A 23,925-nucleotide genomic window follows, 5' to 3' on the forward strand; every position below is an offset into this window, starting at 1 on the left:
CAGCTGTTCTAGTGGTCTGAGTCAGGTGTTAGATTACTCAGCTGTTCTAGTGGTCCAAGGCAGGTGTTAGATTACTCAGCTGTTCTAGTGGTCCGAGGCAGGTGTTAGATTACTCAGCTGTTCTAGTGGTCTTAGGCAGGTGTTAGATTACACAGCTGTTCTAGTGGTCTGAGGCAGGTGGTAGATTACTCAGCTGTTCTAGTGGTCTGAGGCAGGTGGTATATTACTCAGCTGTTCTAGTGGTCTGAGGCAGGTGGTAGATTACTCAGCTGTTCTAGTGGTCTGAGGCAGGTGGTAGATTACTCAGCTGTTCTACGAGTGGTGTTAGATTACTCAGCTGTTCTAGTGGTCTGAGGCAGGTGTTAGATTACTCAGCTGTTCTAGTGGTCTGAGGCAGGTGTTAGATTACTCAGCTGTTCTAGTGGTCTGAGGCAGGTGTTAGATTACTCAGCTGTTCTAGTGGTCTGAGGCAGGTGTTAGATTACTCAGCTGTTCTAGTGGTCTGAGGCAGGTGTTAGATTACTCAGCTGTTCTAGTGGTCTGAGGCAGGTGTTAGATTACTCAGCTGTTCTAGTGGTCTGAGGCAGGTGGTAGATTACTCAGCTGTTCTAGTGGTCTGAGGCAGGTGTTGGATTACTCAGCTGTTCTACGAGTGGTGTTAGATTACTCAGCTGTTCTAGTGGTCTGAGGCAGGTGTTAGATTACTCAGCTGTTCTAGTGGTGCGAGGCAGGTGTTAGATTACTCAGCTGTTCTAGTGGTCCGAGGCAGGTGGTAGATTACTCAGCTGTTCTAGTGGTCCGAGGCAGGTGTTAGATTACTCAGCTGTTCTAGTGGTCTGAGACAGGTGGTAGATTACTCAGCTGTTCTAGTGGTCCGAGGCAGGTGGTAGATTACTCAGCTGTTCTAGTGGTCTGAGGTAGGTGGTAGATTACTCAGCTGTTCTAGTGGTCTGAGGCAGGTGGTAGATTACTCAGCTGTTCTAGTGGTCTGAGGCAGGTGGTAGATTACTCAGCTGTTCTAGTGGTCTGAGGCAGGTGGTAGATTACTCAGCTGTTCTAGTGGTCTGAGGCAGGTGGTAGATTACTCAGCTGTTCTACGAGTGGTGTTAGATTACTCAGCTGTTCTAGTGGTCTGAGGCAGGTGTTAGATTACTCAGCTGTTCTAGTGGTCCAAGGCAGGTGTTAGATTACTCAGCTGTTCTAGTGGTCCGAGGCAGGTGTTAGATTACTCAGCTGTTCTAGTGGTCTTAGGCAGGTGTTAGATTACACAGCTGTTCTAGTGGTCTGAGGCAGGTGGTAGATTACTCAGCTGTTCTAGTGGTCTGAGGCAGGTGGTATATTACTCAGCTGTTCTAGTGGTCTGAGGCAGGTGGTAGATTACTCAGCTGTTCTAGTGGTCTGAGGCAGGTGGTAGATTACTCAGCTGTTCTAGTGGTCTGAGGCAGGTGGTAGATTACTCAGCTGTTCTAGTGGTCTGAAGCAGGTGGTAGATTACTCAGCTGTTCTAGTGGTCTGAGGCAGGTGTTAGATTACTCAGCTGTTCTAGTGGTCTGAGACAGGTGTTAGATTACTCAGCTGTTCTAGTGGTCTGAGGCAGGTGGTAGATTACTCAGCTGTTCTAGTGGTCTGAGGCAGGTGGTAGATTACTCAGCTGTTCTAGTGGTCTGAGGCAGGTGGTAGATTACTCAGCTGTTCTAGTGGTCTGAGGCAGGTGGTAGATTACTCAGCTGTTCTAGTGGTCTGAGGCAGGTGGTAGATTACTCAGCTGTTCTAGTGGTCTGAGGCAGGTGTTAGATTACTCAGCTGTTCTACGAGTGGTGTTAGATTACTCAGCTGTTCTAGTGGTCTGAGGCAGGTGTTAGATTACTCAGCTGTTCTAGTGTTCCGAGGCAGGTGTTAGATTACTCAACTGTTCTAGTGGTCCGAGGCAGGTGTTAGATTACTCAGCTGTTCTAGTGGTCCGAGGCAGGTGGTAGATTACTCAGCTGTTCTAGTGGTCTGAGGCAAGTGGTAGATTACTCAGCTGTTCTAGTGGTCTGAGGCAGGTGGTAGATTACTCAGCTGTTCTAGTGGTCTGAGGCAGGTGGTAGATTACTCAGCTGTTCTAGTGGTCTGAGGCAGGTGTTAGATTACTCAGCTGTTCTAGTGGTCTGAGGCAGGTGTTAGATCAATCAGCTGTTCTAGTGGTCTGTATTTATTTGTTACATTTGACTGAATAAAACCAGCAGTACTACTGATTCCTCTGAGAGTGGGCAGATATATATTATTACTGTGTAAAACCTAGCAGTACTACTGATTTCTCTGAGAATGAGGCAGATATATATTATTACTGTGTAAAACCTAGCAGTACTACTGATTTCTCTGAGAATGAGGCAGATATATATTATTATTGTGTAAAACCTAGCAGTACTACTGATTTCTCTGAGAGTGAGACAGATATATGTTATTACAGTGTAAAACCTAGCTGTACTACTGATTTCTCTCAGTAAGGCAGATATATAGCTTTTAGAAAAAAACATGATCATTTGTCTCTCTGAAATGAAGTGATAGATTTCAAACAAATACATCATTGAACAATGCCATGATTAGATAGATAACACTCTTTCATAATGTCTGAATGTCTGAAAATGGATATATAGCATTTTGGAACTGGTCTATGGGTAAACCTATAAAGTTTAGACAGGGAGACTTTTCTACTGAACAAAGGTAAGAAGAACTCATGGGTCATGGTCAGTGAGTTAAACAACACTGTCTCTAGTAATTTCTCCTCTCTCATTTTCCCATTTATTGTTGTTGTTTTCATAATCTATAGGCTAATCATTTTGTCAATTTTCATAGTCCTGAAACAATATTAAACAAACACAACATTCCCTTCCTCTCTGTGAGTGTGTGTGTGTGTGTGTGTGTGTGTGTTTGTCAGTGTGTTCAATGTGTGTGTGCCAACAGGAGAGATCAGAGTCAGAGATTCTCAGTGGTCAGTCTTCCAGGAGTCATCAAACAGACCTGGCCTCCATATTCAGTGTATGTGGTCCTGTTATGTACATTTGTTTTTGTTTACCTCAATTGCCAGAGACTTTGAGAATCAGAAGCAGGATAAGGAAGTGGTGGACATAGAAGATGAGAAGCAGGAGAGCAGTGCCAGAGAGGGGGCTCTGAAGATCACACCGCAGGTCCTGAGGAAAATGAACGAGAAGGAGCTTGCTGACACACTGGAGAAATGTAAGATCTGTCTGCCTCATGTTGAATGCTGTTTTATAACATTTAAAAGCTGTAGCTAAAGTACAGCTAAAGTAGCTGTGTAACTCAATGATATTGTAGCAGCCTTAACACAACACCGAGTATCCTCATCAAGTAGCAGCAGGGATGTTGTACCAATATGGCATAGCAGTCAGACGTCCTTTGTCCTCAACTTGTCGTGTCCCGTGTATATATATTTTTTATTTTATTTTATATTTACATGTATATATTTATTTTCCAAAACTCAACTTCAAAACACTCTCCTGCAACCCGCCTCACCAATTTTTTGAAAAATATATTATTTACCTCAAATCTGAAATCCACAATAGACGCTAGCCAGAAGCTAGCCAGAAGCTAACCAGAAGCTAACCAGAAGCTAACCAGAAGCTAGCCAAAAGCGAATCAGAAGCTAACCAGAAGCTAACCAGAAGCTAGCCCGAAGCTAGCCAATTTACTGGCTAACGGTTAGTATTCAGCTAACCACGATTGATGGTCATCAGCTATCCTTTAGCTCCAAAAGCTATCTCCAGTTTTGTACAACGCGACTCAGACCAGAACATAACGGACCTATTTTTCTCTCCATATCCCCGGATTTCAACTGAAAGCTCTGGACATTTACACCTGGATCTCGCAGCTAGCTAGCTTGTCTTGCTTTGGCTGTAAAGCATAATTTCAAAATCTGAGATGACAGGATGATTAACAAAAGGCTAAACTGTGTTTCGTTACATTTCACTTGTGATTTCATGAATATGAATATTTTCTAGTAATTTTTTTTGACCGTTGCGCTATGCTAATTAGTGTAGTTGATGACAATTCTCCCGGATCCGGGAGGGGTAGTTCCAAGAGGTTATTAACACCCCAGCCGTACTACAATCTAAGCTCAGCGGTCAAATGACCTCCACTCATCACTGTCAAGCGCTCCCTGAAACACTTCAGCGAGCACGCCTTTTTAATCGACCTGGCCCGACCAGGTCGATTAAAAAGGCGTATCCTGGAAGGATATTGATCTCATCTCGTCGGTAGAAGATGCCTGGTTATTTTTTTTAAATGCATTCCTCACCATCTTAAAACCTCTTAGAGCTCCCCTGAATTATTTCAACATTTTGTTAAAAATCGCGCAACATTTCAACGTCCTGCTACTCATGCCAGGAATATAGTATATGCATAGGATTAGTATGTGTGGATAGAAAACACTCTGAAGTTTCTAAAACTGGTTAAATAATGTCTGTGACTATAACAGAACGTGAACAGGAAAGGAAATCCCAAGAAAAACCTGGTCACAAAAACCACAGAAAAGTATTAATCCGCCAGTCTCTGAGTTGTTTATTGCAAGCAAAAATAGTTAAGGGTGGGCTTGCAGTACCTACAACTTCCACACGATGTCGCCAATACTGCCATTTTCATTGGTTTAAATTCTTGGAAAAATGACAAATAGGTCCTTCCTGTCATCCAGTAAACAGGAAGAGACTTATGGGAGAGACAATGGACCATGATTTCAGGAGAAGCTGCTATTGAATACAGATCGCCCAGTGATCAATTTGATCGATTATTAACGTTTACAAATACCTAAAGTTGTGTTACAAACCTAGTTTGAAGTGTTTTGTAAAAGTTTATAGGCAACGTTTATAATTTTAAAAAATGACGTTGCAGACGTCTCAAGTATGCCCCTGGAAATGCAAATGCGCTACGCTAAATGCTAAATGTACTCGTTACAACTCAATCTTTGATCAAAATTCACAAGCAGGGTATTGAATTAAAGCTACACTCGTTGTGAACCTAGCCAGCAAGTCAGATTTTTAAAATGCTTTTCGGCGAAAGCATCAGAAGCTATTATCTGATAGCATGCACCCCCCAAAATGCCAGCTCGACACGTAAACAACAGATTTTGCGATAGCCGGCGCTACCCAAAACGCAGAAATAAAATATAAAACATTCATTACCTTAGACGAGCTTCTTTCTTGGCACTCCTATATGCCCCATAAACATCACTATTGGGTCTTTTTTTCGTTTAAATCGGTCCATATATACCCAAAATAGCTTTGTATGGAAGCTGTGTCATTCAGAAAAAATCATCGTTTTTAAACGCTGCGTAATTTTTTAAAATTAAAAAAGTCGACGATAAACTTTCACAAAACACTTCGAAATCCTTTTGTAATCCAACTTTAGGTATTAGTAAACGTTTATAATCTATCAAAATGATTACAGGGCGATGTCTTTTCAATAGGTCTTCACTTGCAAAAACAATGCCATCTGATATCTCCCTCAACTGCATCCGGGTGAAGACTGGGAAAATGGAGGTCAGACAGAAGGATTTTCCAACAATAAATTCAATTGAAAATTAGGACAATGGCGCCATCGTGCGGAATTTGTATGAATTGCAGGCAGATTGCCATTAAATTCTGTTCTCTTTTAACAACTGGTGGAAGTGACTTATGGAAATTATTTTTAGCTTTCAGAGAGCAGTTTTTCTTGCGTTTTTCAATGAAACACACGATCTGTTATAGTCACAGCCGTGATTTAACCAGTTTTATAAACTTCAGAGTGTTTTCTATCCACACATACTAATCATATGCATATACTATATTCCTGGCATGAGTAGCAGGACGCTGAAAAGTTGCGCGATTTTTAACAGAATTTTCAAAAAAGGAGGGGGTAGAAGTAAGAGGTTTTAATTGGGAAAAAGACCCAATTTTGATGTTTATTGGACATATAGGAGTGCCAACAATGAAGCTCGTCAAAGATAATGAATGTTTTATATTTTATTTCTGCGTTTTGTGTAGCGCCGGCTACGCTAATTCTTTTGTTTACGCTACCTTCAGGTATTTCGGGGTGTTGCATACTGTCAGATAATAGCTTCTCATGCTTTCGCCGAAAAGCATTTAAAAAATCTGACATGGTGGCTAGATTCACAACGAGTGTAGCTTTAATTGACTACCCTGCATGTGTGTTTTAATTGAAGTTTGAGTTTTATCGAGTACGATTAGCATTTGGCGTTGCGCATTTCCGCAGATTATTGGCCAGGAGAGTCTCTCTAGCCGTAAGAAGTTAAATAAGCATGCCCCATTCAAGATATTTCGAACCAGGAACAGATATAGCCCTTGGTTCTCTCCAGACCTGACTGCCCTTAACCAACACAAAACATCCTATGGTGTTCGGCATTAGCATCGAACAGCCCCCGTGATATGCAGCTGTTCAGAGAAGCTAGAAACCATTATACACAGGCAGTTAGAAAAGCCAAGGCTAGGTTTTTCAAGCAGAAATTTGCTTCCTGCAACACAAACTCAAAAAATTCTGGGACACTGTAAAGTCCATGGAGAATAAGAACACCTACTCCCAGCTGCCCACTGCACTGAAGATAGGAAACACTGTCACCCCTGATAAATCCACTATAATTGAGAATTTAAATAAGCATTTTTCTACAGCTGGCCATGCTTTCCACATGGCTAGCCCTACCCCAGTCAACAGCACTGCAACCCCCATAGCAACTCGCCCAAGCCCTCCCCATTTCTCCTTCTCCCAAATCCAGTCAGCTGATGTTCCGAAAGAGCTGCAAAATCTGGACTCCTACAAATCAGCCGGGCTAGACAATCAGGACCCTTTCTTTCTAAAATTATCTGTCAAAATTGTTGCAAACCCTATTACTAGCCTGTTCAACCTGTCTTTCGTGTCGTCCGAGATTCCCAAAGATTGGAAAGCAGCCATCCCCCTCTTCAAAGGGGGGGACACTCTTGACCCAAACTGCTACAGACCTATATTTATCCTACCCTGCCTTTCTAAGGTCTTCGAAAGCCAAGTCAACAAACAGATTACCGACCATTTCGAATCCCAGCATACCTTCTCCGCTAAGCAATCTGGCTTCAGAGCTGGTCATGGGTGCACCTCAGCCACGCTCAAGGTCCTAAACGATATCTTAACCGCCATCGATAAGAAACAATACTGTGCAGCCATATTCATTGATCTGGCCAAGGCTTTCGACACTGTCAATCACCACATCCTCATCGGCAGACTCGATAGCCTTGGTTTCTCAAATGATTGCCTTGCCTGGTTTACCAACTACTTCTCTGATAGAGTTCAGTGTGTCAAATCGGAGGGCCTGTTGTCCAGACCTCTGACAGTCTCTATGGGGGTACCACAGGGTTCAACTCTTGGACCGGCTCTCTTCTCTGTATACATCAATGATGTCGCTCTTGCTGCTGGTGAGTCTCTGATCCACCTCTACGCAGACGACACCATTCTGTATACTTCTGGCCCTTCTTTGGACACTGTGTTAACAACCCTCCAGACGAGCTTCAATGCCATACAACTCTCCTTCCGTGGCCTCCAATTGCTCTTAAATACAAGTAAAAGTAAATGCATGCTCATTAACCGATCGCTGCCTGTACCTGCCCGCCCGTCCAACATCACTACTCTGGACGGTTCTGACTTAGAATATGTGGACAACTACAAATACCTAGGTGTCTGGTTAGACTGTAAACTCTCCTTACAGACTCACATCAAACATCTCCAATCAAAAGCTAAATCTAGAATTGGCTTCCTATTTCGCAACCAAAGCCCCATATACTACCCACCACTGCGACCTGTACGCTCTCGCTGGCTGGCCCTCGCTTCATACTCGTCGCCAAACCCACTGGCTCCAGGTCATCTACAAGACCCTGCTAGGTAGAGTCCCCCCTTATCTCAGCTCGCTGGTCACCATAGCATCACCCACCTGTAGCACGCGCTCAGGCAGGTATATCTCTCTGGTCACCCCCAAAACCAATTCTTCCTTTGGCCGCCTCTCCTTCCAGTTCTCTGCTGACAATGACTGGAACAAACTACAAAAATCTCTGAAACTGGAAACAATTATCTCCCTCACTATTTTTAAGCACCAGCAGTTAGAGCAGCTCACAGATTACTGCACCTCTACATTTATAATTTAGCACAACTAACTACTACCTTCTGTATTTATATACTTTTTTATTTGTATACTCATTTATTTATTTATTTTGCACCTGATTATTTTTATCTCTACTTTGCACATTCTTCCACTGCAAATCTACCATTCCAGTGTTTTACTTGCTATATTGAATTTACTTAGAGAGAGAGAGAGATAATTAATAACAACATCAATAATACAACTAATAATATAATCAGTCACACCAGTCTGTAATGCATTATGAAAACATTTACACATTTATACAGTCAGTTAAGATAATGCATTATTGTAATTTAAAACTTTATAACAGGCCTTCAATACTGTAGGCATTAAAACAGATGTAATGTTAACGTCCGTGTTTTTTTAGATTCAGATGATCTTGCTGTGATTTGCCAACGTGAACTCAAATCTAATCTAAAGAAGAAATTTCAATGTGTATTTGAGGGGATCGCTAAACAAGGAAACCCAACACTTCTCAATAAGATCTACACAGAGCTCTACATCACAGAGGGTGGAACAGGAGAGGTCAATAATGAACATGAGCTGAGACAGATTGAGACAACAACCAGGAAACAAGCAAGACCAGAGACTGCAATCAAATGTAACGACATCTTCAAACCCTTAACTGGACAAGACAAACTTATCAGAACTGTGCTGACAAAGGGAGTCGCTGGCATTGGAAAAACAGTCTCTGTGCAGAAGTTCATTCTGGACTGGGCTGAAGGAAAAGCAAATCAGGATGTCCAATTTGTATTTTCATTCCCTTTTCGGGAGCTGAATTTGATGAAAGAGGACAAACACACTTTCATTGAACTTCTCAATCACTTCTCAATGGAAACCAAACAATCAAGAATCTCCAAGTATGACAAGTACAAAGTTCTGTTCATCTTTGATGGTCTGGATGAGTGCCGACTGCCTCTAGACTTCCAGAAGAACAAGATCTGGTGTGACGTCACAAAGTCAACCTCAGTGGATGTTCTGCTGACAAATCTCATCAAGGGAAATCTGCTTCCCTCTGCTCTCCTCTGGATAACTACCCGACCTGCAGCAGCCAATAAGATCCCTTCAGAGTGTGTTCACCAGGTGACAGAGGTACGAGGGTTTAATGACCCACAGAGGGAGGAGTACTTCAGGAAGAGATTCAGTGATGAGGACCTGGCCAGCAGAATCATCTCACACATAAAGACGTCAAGGAGCCTCCACATCATGTGCCACATTCCAGTCTTCTGTTGGATTTCTGCAACAGTCCTTCAACACATGCTGAAACATAAGAGAGAAGAGATGCCCAAGACTCTGACTGAGATGTACACACACCTTGTGGTGTTTCATACCAAACAGAAGAATGAAAAGTATCTTGGGAAAGAAGAGACAGATCCACACTGGAATAAAGAGATCATTCTGTCACTGGGAAAACTGGCTTTTCAACAGCTTGTGAATGGCAATCTGATTTTCTATGAAGAAGACCTAAAAGAGGCTGGCATTGATGTAAATGAAGCCTCAGTGTACTCAGGATTGTGCACACAGATCTTTAAAGAGGAATGTGGGCTGTACCAGAACAAGGTGTACTGCTTTGTTCATCTGAGCATTCAGGAGTTTCTGGCTGCTGTATATGTGTTCCTCTCATTCATCAACAACAATGAGAATCTAATGGACAAACTGCAAACAAAAGACGAGTCTGAAGTTATTGTCTACAAGAGTGCTGTGGATAAAGCCTTACAAAGTGAGACGGGAAACCTGGACCTTTTCCTCCGCTTCCTTCTGGGCCTCTCACTAGAGTCCAATCAGAATCACATACGAGGTCTACTGACAAATTCAAGAAGCAGCTCACAAACTAATCAAGAAACTGTCAAGTACATCAAGGAGAAGATCAGAGAGAATTCCTCTCCAGAGAGGTGCATCAATCTGTTCCACTGTCTGAATGAACTGAATGACTATTCTCTTGTGGAGGAGATCCAAAGCTTCCTGAGGTCAGGAAGTCTATCAAAACCCAACCTGTCACCTGCACAGTGGTCAGCTCTGGTCTTTGTGTTGCTGACTTCAGAAAAGGAAATGGATGTGTTTGATCTGAATAAATTCTCCAGATCAGAGGAAGGTCTTCTGAGGCTGCTGCCAGTGGTCAAAGCCTCCAGAGCTGCTCTGTGAGTAAATAAAATGACATTTAAGAACTAATCATCATTTAAAAACATAATGAATAACACATTAGTATAACAAAATGACAAAGACAGTTCTAGGAGACGGAAGATGAATCTATATGTTGATTGGGAGAATAAACCAAATGCATCTACCATTGTCCTTCTACACTACTCGTTAAATGAACAGTGTGTTTGTGGATTCATGACAATCTCTTTGTCAGGCTGTCAGGCTGTGGAGTCACAGAGGAAGGCTGTGCTTATCTGGTCTCAGCTCTGAGGTCAAACCCCTCACACCTGAGAGAGCTGGATCTGAGTAACAATGAACTGAAGGATTCAGGAGTGAAGCTGCTCTCTGCTGGACTGGGGAATCCCCACTGTAAACTGGAGACTCTGAGGTCAGTATTCCTGTAGTTGGTCAACAAGTGATAACTGTTACCCAGATCCACATGTGTTTACCAGACACACATAGTCCACACCATATGTGTTTGGACAGTGAAGCTTACAGTTTTAAATTTGGTGCTTTGCTCCAGTATGTTGTTTGTGTCCCCCCAATGTTTCATATTAGGCGCCAGTACAGAATGTCACCTTTTATTTAAAGGTTTTCATATGTACAGTATATCACAAAAGTGAGTACACCCCTCACATTTTTTGTAAAAATTTGAGTCTATCTTTTCATGTGACAACACTGAAGAAATGACAGTATGCTACAATGTAAAGTAGTGAGTGTACAGCTTGTATAACAGTGTAAATTTGCTGTCCCCTCAAAATAACTCAACACACAGCCATTAATGTCTAAACCTCTGGCAACAAAAGTGAGTACACCCCTAAGTGAAAATGTCCAAATTGGGCCCAAAGTGTCAATATTTTGTGTGCCACCATCATTTTCCAGCACTGCCTCTTGGGCATGGAGCTTCACAGGTTGCCACTGGAGTCCTCTTCCACTCCTCCATGACAACATCATGGAGCTTCACAGGTTGCCACTGGAGTCCTCTTCCACTCCTCCATGACAACATCATGGAGCTTCACAGGTTGCCACTGGAGTCCTCTTCCACTCCTCCATGACAACATCATGGAGCTTCACAGGTTGCCACTGGAGTCCTCTTCCACTCCTCCATGACAACATCATGGAGCTTCACAGGTTGCCACTGGAGTCCTCTTCCACTCCTCCATGACAACATCATGGAGCTTCACAGGTTGCCACTGGAGTCCTCTTCCACTCCTCCATGACAACATCATGGAGCTGGTGGATGTTAGAGTTATTTTTCTAAACGTGAAATAGATATGTATGAAAATACCCTCAAATAAAAGGTGATATACTGTCACCACATATGAAACATTTGATCTCAAATCCAAAATGTTGGAGTATAGAGCCACATTTAAAATGTTAGCTTCACTGTCAAAATAGATATGGTGTGGACTGTATACTCAATACAATCTAAATCTGATACCTCACTGTCTAAATAGATATGGTGTGGACTGTATACTCAATACAATCTAAATCTGATACCTCACTGTCTAAATAGAAATGGTGTGGACTGTATACTCAATACAATCTAAATCTGATACCTCACTGTCTAAATAGATATGGTGTGGACTGTATACTCAATACAATCTAAATCTGATACCTCACTGTCTAAATAGATATGGTGTGGACTGTATACTCAATACAATCTAAATCTGATACCTCACTGTCTAAATAGAAATGGTGTGGACTGTATACTCAATACAATCTAAATCTGATACCTCACTGTCTAAATAGATATGGTGTGGACTGTATACTCAATACAATCTAAATCTGATTCCTCACTGTCTAAATAGATATGGTGTGGACTGTATACTCAATACAATCTAAATCTGATACCTCACTGTCTGTCTTTTGACTGATACTGCTTTTTAAACTGGTGTCGTGGAAATGTCCTGTATTACCAAATCATGAGAGAGCAAACCACACACAGAGTCAGAGTTATATCATGAAGTCCATCTTTAATTATATGAGCTTCACCATACCCTGTGACTCTCAGATCCATTCAGTGTCTATAAATGAATTATCTGAGAGTGTTACAAAACATTCCTTAGTATCATTTATAGCCAAGACACACCAATCAAAACTCACATGCCGAATAACAGATCTTAGGAACATTACACAAAGAACCTTTTACCAGAAAAAAAGAGTATCCCATAATTTATAGCATTAGCTATAAATTATTGTTCAGTTTGGTCTCCTAAACCGAAGTTCCTATCTCGTTCTTGGTACCACTTAGAAGCTTACGGAGAGGAGTGACTGGCACACAGACATTGTGGAGCCACCTAACTGGTTCCCCATTAATCACACCATCCCTTCACATGGATTAGGAATAGTTTACAGACACATTCACAGATAAGACTAACCCGAACTCTACCCTCTCTGGGCCCAAGCAACTTCCCCACATAAGCATACTTATGAAAATGTATTCATCAATGTTAGCTAAATAATTCTGATTCTGCCACACTGGTCTGGTCAGTCTACTCAAATATTTGCACTACATATTTCTCTCTACAAGCTATACTTTAATAAATTGTAAATTATAATGATGATAAATTCATTTCTGAATATATATGTCCGGTTTCAGGACACTGATGTGTATCTGAACATTTACAAAAATATACTGCCACTATTTTCACCACCAAAGAATTGCAGTGTTATTTTAATACAATTTTACTCTTTGTCAGAATGTCAGGCTGTCTAGTCACAGAGGAAGGCTGTGCTTCTCTGGTCTCAGCTCTGAGGTCAAACCCCTCACACCTGAGAGAGCTGGACCTGAGCTACAATCACCCAGGAGACTCAGGAGTCAGACTGCTCTCTGCTGGACTGGAGGATCCACACTGCAGACTGGAGAAACTCAAGTATGTAGAGGGTTTATGTCAATGTTCATATCAGACATGTTTGACTTATCAGGCTAGTTAAGACAAACATTCTTACCACCCTTTGAACAAAGTTATATACTGACTGTGTGTGTGTGTGTGTGTATCCAGTGTGTCCAGTGTATGTGTGTCCTCTCAAACACAGACTGGACACACACAATGGACACACACACACACGCTGGACATACAAACACACACACACTGGACACACACATGTGTGAGAGTTCGTGTGTATCACTCAATGGCTGTCTGTTCTTCTGCTTACCGCTACAGTGTGGAACATGGTGGAGAGTACACAATGAAACCTGGGCTTAGAAAATGTGAGTGTTGACTGCTGTGAAGAATATGACTAAGAATAAGTCTTAATTCAAGTTAAGTCAAAGTCAAAGACCACCATCATTACTTACTTGGTCATATTAAATATCAGCTGTAGTTCTACAGAAGCAGAGATCAGGAACACCAAGGTTTACAAAGAGTTGATTGGACTGTGTGTGTGTGTGTGTGTGTGTGTGTCGCGTTCTTGTTACATGAGAAATGTGTGTTTGTGTTCATGATGCATGCATTCAGGTTTGTGTGTGTGTGTGTGTCTGTGTGTGTGTGTGTGTGTGTGTGTGTGCAATTAATGGGAATAAGTGTGTTTTATATTACCATACAGTATAACATATGATCATTCAACAATTCTCAAGTTACCTTAACTTTTCGTTTTGATACCTAGAAACATCTACATTAAATGAATTAGTGAAAAGTGAGTAAACATTCTAATGTGAATGATGATGATTTCTAATATTGTGTCTGGTTTCATCCATCAGATGTCTGTGATCTCACACTGGACCCAAACACAGTAAACAGACTCCTCTCTCTGTCTGAGGAGAACAGAAAGTTGACATGTAGGAAGGAGAAGCAGCCGTATCCTGATCACCCAGAGAGATTTGAGGACTGTAGACAGGTGCTGTGTAGAGAGGGTCTGACTGGGCGCTGTTACTGGGAGGTAGAGTGGAGTGGGAGAATGGGGGCTGAAATAGGAGTGACATATAAAGGAATCAGCAGGAGAGGAAGGGTTGATGACTGTTGTCTTGGATGTAATGACAAGTCCTGGAGTCTGATCTGCTCTGACAACAGTTACATTGCCTGTCACAATAATAATGATAATACCACTACCATAGACTTCCGCTCCTCCAGCTCCCACAGAGTAGGAGTGTATCTGGACTGGTCAGCCGGCACTCTGTCCTTCTATAGAGCCTCCTCTGACACACTGACCCACCTGTACACATTCACCACCTCATTCACTGAGCCCCTCTATCCAGGGTTTTATGTTCATGAAGACTCCTCAGTGTCCCTGTAAATAAGAACCTGACACACACACACACTGACACACACACACACTGACACACATGCTGGACACACACACACCTACACATACTCACTGGACACACACACAGAACAGACACACACACATACTGGACACATGCACACACACTGGAAACACACACTGGACTGACACACACACATACACACACTGGAAACACACACTGAACAGACACACACACACACACACACACTGGACAGACACACACACACACTGGACAGACACACACACACACGCACACACACACACCAACACCCACACTGGACACACACACACACAGAACAGACACAAACACATACTGGACACACACACACACACCCGACAAACACACACACACTGGACACACACACACTGGAAACACACACTGGACACACACACTGGAAACACACACTGGAAACACACACTGGAAACACACACTGGACAGACACACACACACTGGACAGACACACACACACACACACTGGACAGACAAACACACTGAACATACACACACACTGGGCACACACACACGCACTGGACAAACACACACACTGGACACACACACACTGGACACACACACACACACTGGACAGACACACACACACTGGAAACACACACTGGACACACACACTGGACAGACACACACACACTGGACAGACACACACACACACACACACACACACACTGGACAGACACACACACTGGACATACACACACACTGGGCACACACACACACACTGGACAAACACACACACACTGGACACACACACACACACACACTGGACACACACACACACACACACTGGACACACACTGGATCCACACAAAAAACATATTTCTGTCAAATGTCACACCTGTCAGTGAGCATTTCTCCTTTACCAAGATAATCCCCCACCTGACACGTGTGTCATATTAAGGTCTGATTAAACAGCATGATCATTACACAGGTGCACCTTGTGCTGAGGGCAATAACAGACACTCTAAAATGTGCAGTTTTGCCACAGAAGTTTTGAGGGATTGGCTGACTGCAGGAATGTCCAACAGAGATGTTGCTTGAAAATTGAAAGCTTATTTCTCTCAGTCACCTTGAACGTTGGTTTATAGAAGGCAGTACGTACTAAAAAAAAAAGCAGACCACATGTCGTCATGGCGTCATTTGTTGTGGGGTCAACAACTTGATCAAGCAAAGGAGACGTGTCGTGCCATGATCAGAATGTGTCTCTTGTCTATTTCCAGCCCTGCCATTTCTACCTGTCCTGATCTAGTGTTTGACCCCTGACCTCCTCACACCGTCTCACTGTCCATGTCTGCTTTTAGCTCCCACCTCTACTTCACTGTGTTATAATGGACCGTATGCTTGTTATGTCACCTCTGTAACCAGGTATCAAACATACTGACCTTTCTGACCCTGTCCCATGGCCCTACTTTCTAGAACTGAACATTTAAAGTCCTCTGGGTTTTGCTTCGTGTCCATTTACTTATTTATTGATTTATTTGTTGTTTATTGGGGTTGTGCCGCAGAGCATCACGGGGGTTTGTATGTGTAGAGATGATCCCGTTCCAGATAAATGGTTGAACTGATTCCTGTCTCCCGTCTCATCATTATTGAATTGTTATACAGACGTGGTTATGAAACCCACAAAACATAACAAAAGGTTGGTGATGAGTCTGAATCTACAGGAACTATTCTGTCTGGAAGAAGATGGTTTTAACAACTTTTTAAAACTGTTATTTTCTGTGGTTCAGTCTAGGCTAATGTTAGCACAGTGTATTGCTAGCAGAGGCAAGTGCAAAGTTGAGCTTGCTAAGAGAGAGAGTTAGCATCGTCATGGACCGCAGGAAAAGACTCGAGACGGATGTCTGAGCGGGAAAACAACTTGATTAGAAAGGGAGGAATATACCTAGATTAAAGGAAAGGATCTTTATTCAACTGTGAAGACAAACTTTGGAATTAAAAACTGCTAAATGAGCGAAATTAATGAAGTGTACATGACCGAGGAAAATATTGCTGTGGTTGAGGACAATGCTAAAGTGAATGACAATCAGGATGTAACGGCTGTCGTCGGTGTAAGAAGGTTAGGACCAAAGCGCAGCGTGGTAAGTGTTCATCTTAATTAATGAAAAAAATTAACACTGAATAACAAACAACAAAGAAACAACCGAAACAGTTCTGTCTGGTGCAGACACACAAAAATACTGAAAACAATCACCCACAACTCAACAGTGAAACCAGGCTACCTAAGTATGATTCTCAATCAGGGACAACGATTGACAGCTGCCTCTGATTGAGAACCATACCAGGCCAAACACAGAAATACAACATAGAAAAAAGAACATAGACTACCCACCCAACTCACGCCCTGACCATACTAAACCAAAGACATAATAAAATAACTAATGTCAGAACGTGACACTGGAGCCTATTGAGAAATGAAAAATGTCTCTAATTGTTGGAAACATTGGACAGTTTGATGGAACCATTGAGCAGTGGAGCTCATATTCAGAACGGTTTGAATATTTTGTTCTTGTAAATTACATGGTTGAGGACAACATTGTGCTTAAAGTTTTTAGTGTAATGGGGCCAAAGACATGTAATTTACTAGTCAGCCTGTTACATCCAGACAGAACAGGTAATAAGACATATGGGGATAATATCCATTCTACTTGCTGTTGTAAGGACATGGACTGTCCAGCCTGTGGTATAAAGGGACATCAGCCTCCAGAAACATAAAGAGCTCAGAGAACAGGCAGTATCCTAGCAGTTCTGACGCACTAGGCTCTATATGCTGCCCTTGTGTTATGTAAAGTATGGCAGAGAGCAACCTGCGCTGCAGATAAAGATTTCAAATGGATTGATAAACTAGAATAATGATAGACTAGAATAATGATAGACTAGAATAATGATAGACTAGAATAATGATAGACTAGAATAATGATAGACTAGAATAATGATAGACTAGAATAATGATAGACTAGAATAATGATAGACTAGAATAATGATAGACTAGAATAATGATAGACTAGAATAATGATAGACTAGAATAATGACAGACTAGAATAATGACATGTATCATGTTGGAGCATTGGAGTAGAACTTGAGCTTATTCAGTAGCACTTGGAAACTAAACATGGTCTTCAACTATTCCCATCAGAAAGTTACAAGGTTGCAACCAGTACCACCTAGCTGTCACAGTAGGCAGCTAACTGCCTATAGCAGCAAACTGAGTTGTTACGAACAATAAGACACTTGGAATCACACAATTGTTTCAATTACAATTAAAATAACACATTTAGCACATCATTTAATATTCCTGTAGAACTGTAAGAGAGAATATATTTAACACATCATTTAATATTCCTGTAGAACTGTAAGAGAGAATATATTTAACACATCATTTAATATTCCTGTAGAACTGTAAGAGAGAAAATTAATATTCCTGTAGAACTGTAAGAGAGAAAATTAATATTCCTGTAGAACTGTAAGAGAGAATATATTTAACACATCATTTAATATTCCTGTAGAACTGTAAGAGAGAATATATTTAACACATCATTTAATATTCCTGTAGAACTGTAAGAGAGAATATATTTAACACATCATTTAATATTCCTGTAGAACTGTAAGAGAGAATATATTTAACACATCATTTAATATTCCTGTAGAACTGTAAGAGAGAATATATTTAACACATCATTTAATATTCCTGTAGAACTGTAAGAGAGAATATATTTAACACATCATTTAATATTCCTGTAGAACTGTAAGAGAGAATATATTTAACACATCATTTAGTATTCCTGTAGAACTGTAAGAGAGAATATATTTAACACATCATTTAATATTCCTGTAGAACTGTAAGAGAGAATATATTTAACACATCATTTAATATTCCTGTAGAACTGTAAGAGAGAATATATTTAACACATCATTTAATATTCCTGTAGAACTGTAAGAGAGAATATATTTAACACATCATTTAATATTCCTGTAGAACTGTAAGAGAGAATATATTTAACACATCATTTAGTATTCCTGTAGAACTGTAAGAGAGAATATATTTAACACATCATTTAATATTCCTGTAGAACTGTAAGAGAGAATATATTTAACACATCATTTAATATTCCTGTAGAACTGTAAGAGAGAATATATTTAACACATCATTTAATATTCCTGTAGAACTGTAAGAGAGAATATATTTAACACATCATTTAATATTCCTGTAGAACTGTAAGAGAGAATATATTTAACACATCATTTAATATTCCTGTAGAACTGTAAGAGAGAATATATTTAACACATCATTTAATATTCCTGTAGAACTGTAAGAGAGAATATAGTCGACGGCTGCTGTCCAAAGGTGATGGACGAGTTATTCCTGTGTCCTGTATTCATGCCCTTTTAAGGACATCCTGTCCGGATATCCTCATGCTATTTAGGGTACGTTCATGCCCTTTTAAGGACCTCCTGTCCAGATATCCTCATGCTATTTAGGGTGTGCTTATGTAACTTGATAGTGCAGCTGTTAATTTGAAGTAAAGCAAATGTTTGTAATAAAAAGTAATGGCCTGATGATTGATGTGTGGGGATCTTGTTGAACTGAAAGAAAATGTGTTTGAACTTATGGAGCTGCTGTGTAGTGACCTTGTGACCCCTTGTAGAATGAACAAGTCATTTTCCGGGTCGGTCTGACTGAGTTATAAGTTAGTGTTAGACTTGTCCTGTGAACAAGAAACCTCAAGATAGATAAACCACAGAAATCATGTCTCCTAGACCAATTCTAGGTGTATGGGGTCCTTCATGTGTGGTCCACAATGACAAAACCATCAAAGCCATTCTTTGTGATGCACCTGGTTGTTTTAATGGTGGGATTGATATGACTGAAGGCCATAAGGGTTACATTTTCCAAAGATTCAACAGTGAAGATTTTCACACACAGCTGTCTCAACAACCTTTTTTCAGCCAAAAACCTTCGTTTCGAGAGAATTGCTTAAGACAAGACTTGCTCTATGTCAGATCTAACAGGCCCTGAGCTGAACATCCCTGCCTGGGTACGTGTTGGAAGAGGAAGTCTGCAGGAGAGATGATTTGAAAGCCATAAGAATCTCTTCAGCAGCGTATAGTCCAGACTCTGAAGTGACAATTTGAGGTTTTTCCTGAATTCAGTAGCGCAAATGCAACCAAATCTGTTAATTCATATGTATTTTCAAACGCTTGTACAGTGGTCAACTACTTTGGGCCTGTCTTTAGCTTCAAGTGGTGAGATTGGTTTACAGAGCTTGATAGGATAAAACAAGTACAGCAGTTTTTCCACCATCGTGAACATTTACGAAGATGGTCCCTTTTGTCCTCAAGACAAAACTTGGGCTGAACGATCAAGAAGGTTGATCTATCAGGGAAAAGAAAACTTACGACACCTGGAAGGCCATGGACAGCCAGCGTGGAAGAGGCAACGTCTGAGGCCCTCACAGCTTGAAGATGGGGATTTGGAGACTAATGGGGTGTCAGGTTACAATAGGCCCTGGAAGGCCATGGACAGCCAGTGTGGAAGAGGCAACGTCTGAGGCTTGTGGAGACTAATGGGGTGTCAGGTTACAATAGGACCTGGAAGGCCATGGACAGCCAGTGTGGAAGAGGCAACGTCTGAGGCCCTCACAGCTTGAAGATGGGGATTTGGAGACTAATGGGGTGTCAGGTTACAATAGGACCTGGAAGGCCATGGACAGCCAGTGTGGAAGAGGCAACGTCTGAGGCCCTCACAGCTTGAAGATGGGGATTTGGAGACTAATGGGGTGTCAGGTTACAATAGGCCCTGGAAGGCCATGGACAGCCAGCGTGGAAGAGGCAACGTCTGAGGCTTGTGGAGACTAATGGGGTGTCAGGTTACAATAGGACCTGGAAGGCCATGGACAGCCAGCGTGGAAGAGGCAACGTCTGAGGCCCTCACAGCTTGAAGATGGGGATTTGGAGACTAATGGGGTGTCAGGTTACAATAGGCCCTGGAAGGCCATGGACAGCCAGTGTGGAAGAGGCAACGTCTGAGGCTTGTGGAGACTAATGGGGTGTCGGGTTACAATAGGACCTGGAAGGCCATGGACAGCCAGTGTGGAAGAGGCAACGTCTGAGGCTTGTGGAGACTAATGGGGTGTCAGGTTACAATAGGCCCTGGAAGGCCATGGACAGCCAGTGTGGAAGAGGCAATGTCTGAGGCCCTCACAGCTTGAAGATGGGGATTTGGAGACTAATGGGGTGTCAGGTTACAATAGGCCCTGGAAGGCCATGGACAGCCAGTGTGGAAGAGGCAACGTCTGAGGCTTGTGGAGACTAATGGGGTGTCAGGTTACAATAGGACCTGGAAGGCCATGGACAGCCAGCGTGGAAGAGGCAACGTCTGAGGCTTGTGGAGACTAATGGGGTGTCAGGTTACAATAGGCCCTGAAAAGGAGAGACTGATGGGGGTGTGAGGTTACAATAGGCCCCTGAAAAGGAGAGACTGATGGGGGTGTGAGGTTACAATAGGCCCCTGAAAAGGAGAGACTGGTGGGGTGTCGGGTTACAATAGGCCCTGGAAGGCCATGGACTGCCAGCGTGGAAGAGGCAACGTCTGAGGCCCTCCCAGCTTGAAGACGGGGATTTGGACAATAGGCCCCTGAAAAGGAAAGACTGGTGGGGGTGTCAGGTTACAATAGGCCCCTGAAAAGGAGAGACTGGTGGGGGTGTCAGGTTACAACAGGCCCCTGAAAAGGAGAGACTGATAGGGGTGTCAGGTTACAATAGGCCCCTGAAAAGGAGAGACTGGTGGGGGTGTCAGGTTACAATAGGCCCCTGAAAAGGAGAGACTGATGGGGGTGTCAGGTTACAATAGGCCCCTGAAAAGGAGAGACTGATGGGGGTGTCAGGTTACAATAGACCCCTGAAAAGGAGGAAAATGTTGATTCTTCTTTTTCTCTCAGAAAATATTTACTTATTACTATACATATAAACATGTATTGTGTAGTAATGTGTAGTATTGTGTAATAATAATGTGTATTGTGTAGTAATGTGTAGTAATGTGTAATAATAATGTGTATTGTGTAGTAATGTGTAGTATTGTGTAATAATAATGTGTATTGTGTAATAATAATGTGTATTGTGTAGTAATGTGTAGTATTGTGTAATAACAACATGTATTGTGTAGTAATGTGTAGTATTGTGTAATAATAATGTATATTGTGTAGTAATGTGTAGTATTGTGTAATAATAATGTGTATTGTGTAGTAATGTGTAGTATTGTGTAATAATAATGTGTATTGTGTAGTAATGTGTAGTATTGTGTAATAGTAACGATTATGATTTATATAAAGGTTTTGCAAAACAACAACTGTTTTAAACCTGTTTAACCTTTCAACTTTTAAAGAGTTCTCAGCAATCCATATTTTAATGGTCAACAGGTTGTTCATCTAGGGGGTCTCTAACACACAAGGGGTGTCCCTATTGCCTTTGAAAAAACTGTTTTAATCCTGACTAACCTTTAACCTTTTAAAAAGAGTCCTCAGGCGATCATCCTGGGATGTCCGAGGATGGACTGTCCAGTGTATGTCTCAGTCAATAAAAAATATTAAAAAGAGGTCCATGTATTCTATAATAAGATGGACCTATTTTAATGCATTATATAAATTATATAGTATATAATAAATTAGATGTTGTGTTGTTGATTTTTTTTTTATTAACGAGACTCACATATGTATTCAACAAACAAATGTCGATTTTATGTGACATGTCTCAAAGTGACTCAGAAGCATGAAAATGCATGCCAAAGCAAGGCCCTACTCAAGAGTGGACCACTGTTCCCCCCTAGTGGATGTTCACAGTTATAGAAAACAATTGCATGACATTTTATAGTGTGTGTGTGTGTAATGTGGACTAGAGGTCGACCAATTATGACTTTTCAACACCGATGCCGATTATTGGTAGACCAAAAAAGCCAATTCCGATTAATCGGCCGATTTTTATTTATTTATTTGTAATAATGACAATTACAACAATACTGAATGAACACTTATAACTTAACCGTTTGCGTGTAGGGGGCAGTATTTTCGTTTTTGGCTAAAAAAACGTACCCATTTGAAACGGCCTATTTCTCAGCTCCAGAAACTAGAATATGCATATAATTGACAGATTAGGATAGAAAACACTCTAAAGTTTCCAACACTGTACAAATATTGTCTGTGAGTATAACAGAACTGATATTGCAGGCGAAAACCTGAGGAAAATCCAATCAGGAAGTGCCTCTTATTTTGAATCCTCTCTGTTCCTATGCATGCCTATCCTCCATTGAAAGGGATATCAACCAGATTCCTTTCCCCCTGGCTTCCCTAAGGTGTCAACAGTCTTTAGACATGGTTTCAGGCTTTTATTTTGAAAAATGAGCGTGAAAGATCACATTGCGTAAGTGGATAGGTGGGGGCTCTCAGAGTGAGTTTTGCGCTACAGAGTAAAGCGGCCATTGTTTCTCCCAGTGTTACTGAAAAACCTACACACCCGGTTGATATATTATCGAATATATGTTTTGACAACAACCTGAGGTTTGACTATAAAAAAACGTTTTACATGTTTCTGTGGACATTATGGAGACTATTTGGAATATACGTCTGCGTTGTCGTGACCGCTCTTTCCTGTGGACTTCTGAACATAACGCGCCAAACAAACTGAGGTATTTTGGGTATAAAAATAATCTTTATGGAACAAAAATAACATTTGTTGTGTAACTGGGAGTCTTGTGAGTGAAAACATCCGAAGATCATCAAAGGTAAATTATTAATTTGATTGCTTTTCATGACATTCTTGACTTACTGCATTAAGATTATTACACCTTTTATTTTTTGGACTTACATCTCTAATGGCTTGAGGGTGTAGGGCTGCGTGAAGAAGAACAGGCCTACGTCTGTTCCTCTGAATCCTCATCTTGGATAGTTATAACAGCTGATGTTGAATGATCCAAATCAATTATTCCTGGTAGCAGCTGGGTAAATGTTGGGTATTCTACAGACGTTTTAATAATATAGGAATAATAATAGCTCCATAGTAATAGAGTTCCAACCGTACAGTAATAGCTACCCTGTAATATCAAACATTTCCCACAAACTACCTAATGAAAAACAACATCTAATATATATTATTTTCACATCCTCACCTTCAAAATTATCCATGCGTAATGTCCTGAAAAGAGTTTTCAGATGAGCATCTGTGTGCTAACTGAGTCATAGTATGGAATGAATTTACAGACTGTGCGATTGACTGTTGATCCCTCCATCCTCGGGAAATTACACCTGTTTTAGATATATAGACAGAGAGAAAAAACGGAGATTCCTTTCATTAAAGGTAAGACACAATTGTAAAACCCTTTATTTAATTA

At 41.4% G+C, this 23,925-nt stretch overlaps 2 protein-coding genes across 2 annotated transcripts in view; both read left to right on the forward strand.

Moving 5' to 3' along the window:
- The window catches only part of LOC139405168 (NLR family CARD domain-containing protein 3-like), a 457,948-nt gene that overhangs the window by 353,723 nt on the left and 80,300 nt on the right, over window positions 1-23,925 (forward strand). The window lies entirely within an intron of this gene.
- On the forward strand, window positions 2,657-14,738 carry LOC139405178 (NLR family CARD domain-containing protein 3-like). The gene is made up of 5 exons (XM_071147598.1): window positions 2,657-2,706; window positions 3,071-3,219; window positions 8,520-10,290; window positions 13,459-13,505; window positions 13,995-14,738. Exons 1-5 carry the CDS (start codon window positions 2,657-2,659, stop codon window positions 14,525-14,527), a joined length of 2,550 nt encoding a protein of 849 aa, XP_071003699.1. The 3' UTR covers window positions 14,528-14,738.

The sequence above is a fragment of the Oncorhynchus clarkii genome, unplaced genomic scaffold (genome assembly GCF_045791955.1).
Source record: "Oncorhynchus clarkii lewisi isolate Uvic-CL-2024 unplaced genomic scaffold, UVic_Ocla_1.0 unplaced_contig_8549_pilon_pilon, whole genome shotgun sequence".
In the NCBI taxonomy this organism is placed as follows: Eukaryota; Metazoa; Chordata; class Actinopteri; order Salmoniformes; family Salmonidae; genus Oncorhynchus; species Oncorhynchus clarkii.

Coding starts and splice junctions, on each gene's coding strand:
- LOC139405178 (XM_071147598.1), top strand. CDS start 2,657: ATGGGTAAACCTATAAAGTTTAGACAGGGAGACTTTTCTACTGAACAA. Junction 2,707..3,070: donor GACTTTTCTACTGAACAAAG/GTAAGAAGAACT, acceptor CTCAATTGCCAG/AGACTTTGAGAATCAGAAGC. Junction 3,220..8,519: donor TGCTGACACACTGGAGAAAT/GTAAGATCTGTC, acceptor GTGTTTTTTTAG/ATTCAGATGATCTTGCTGTG.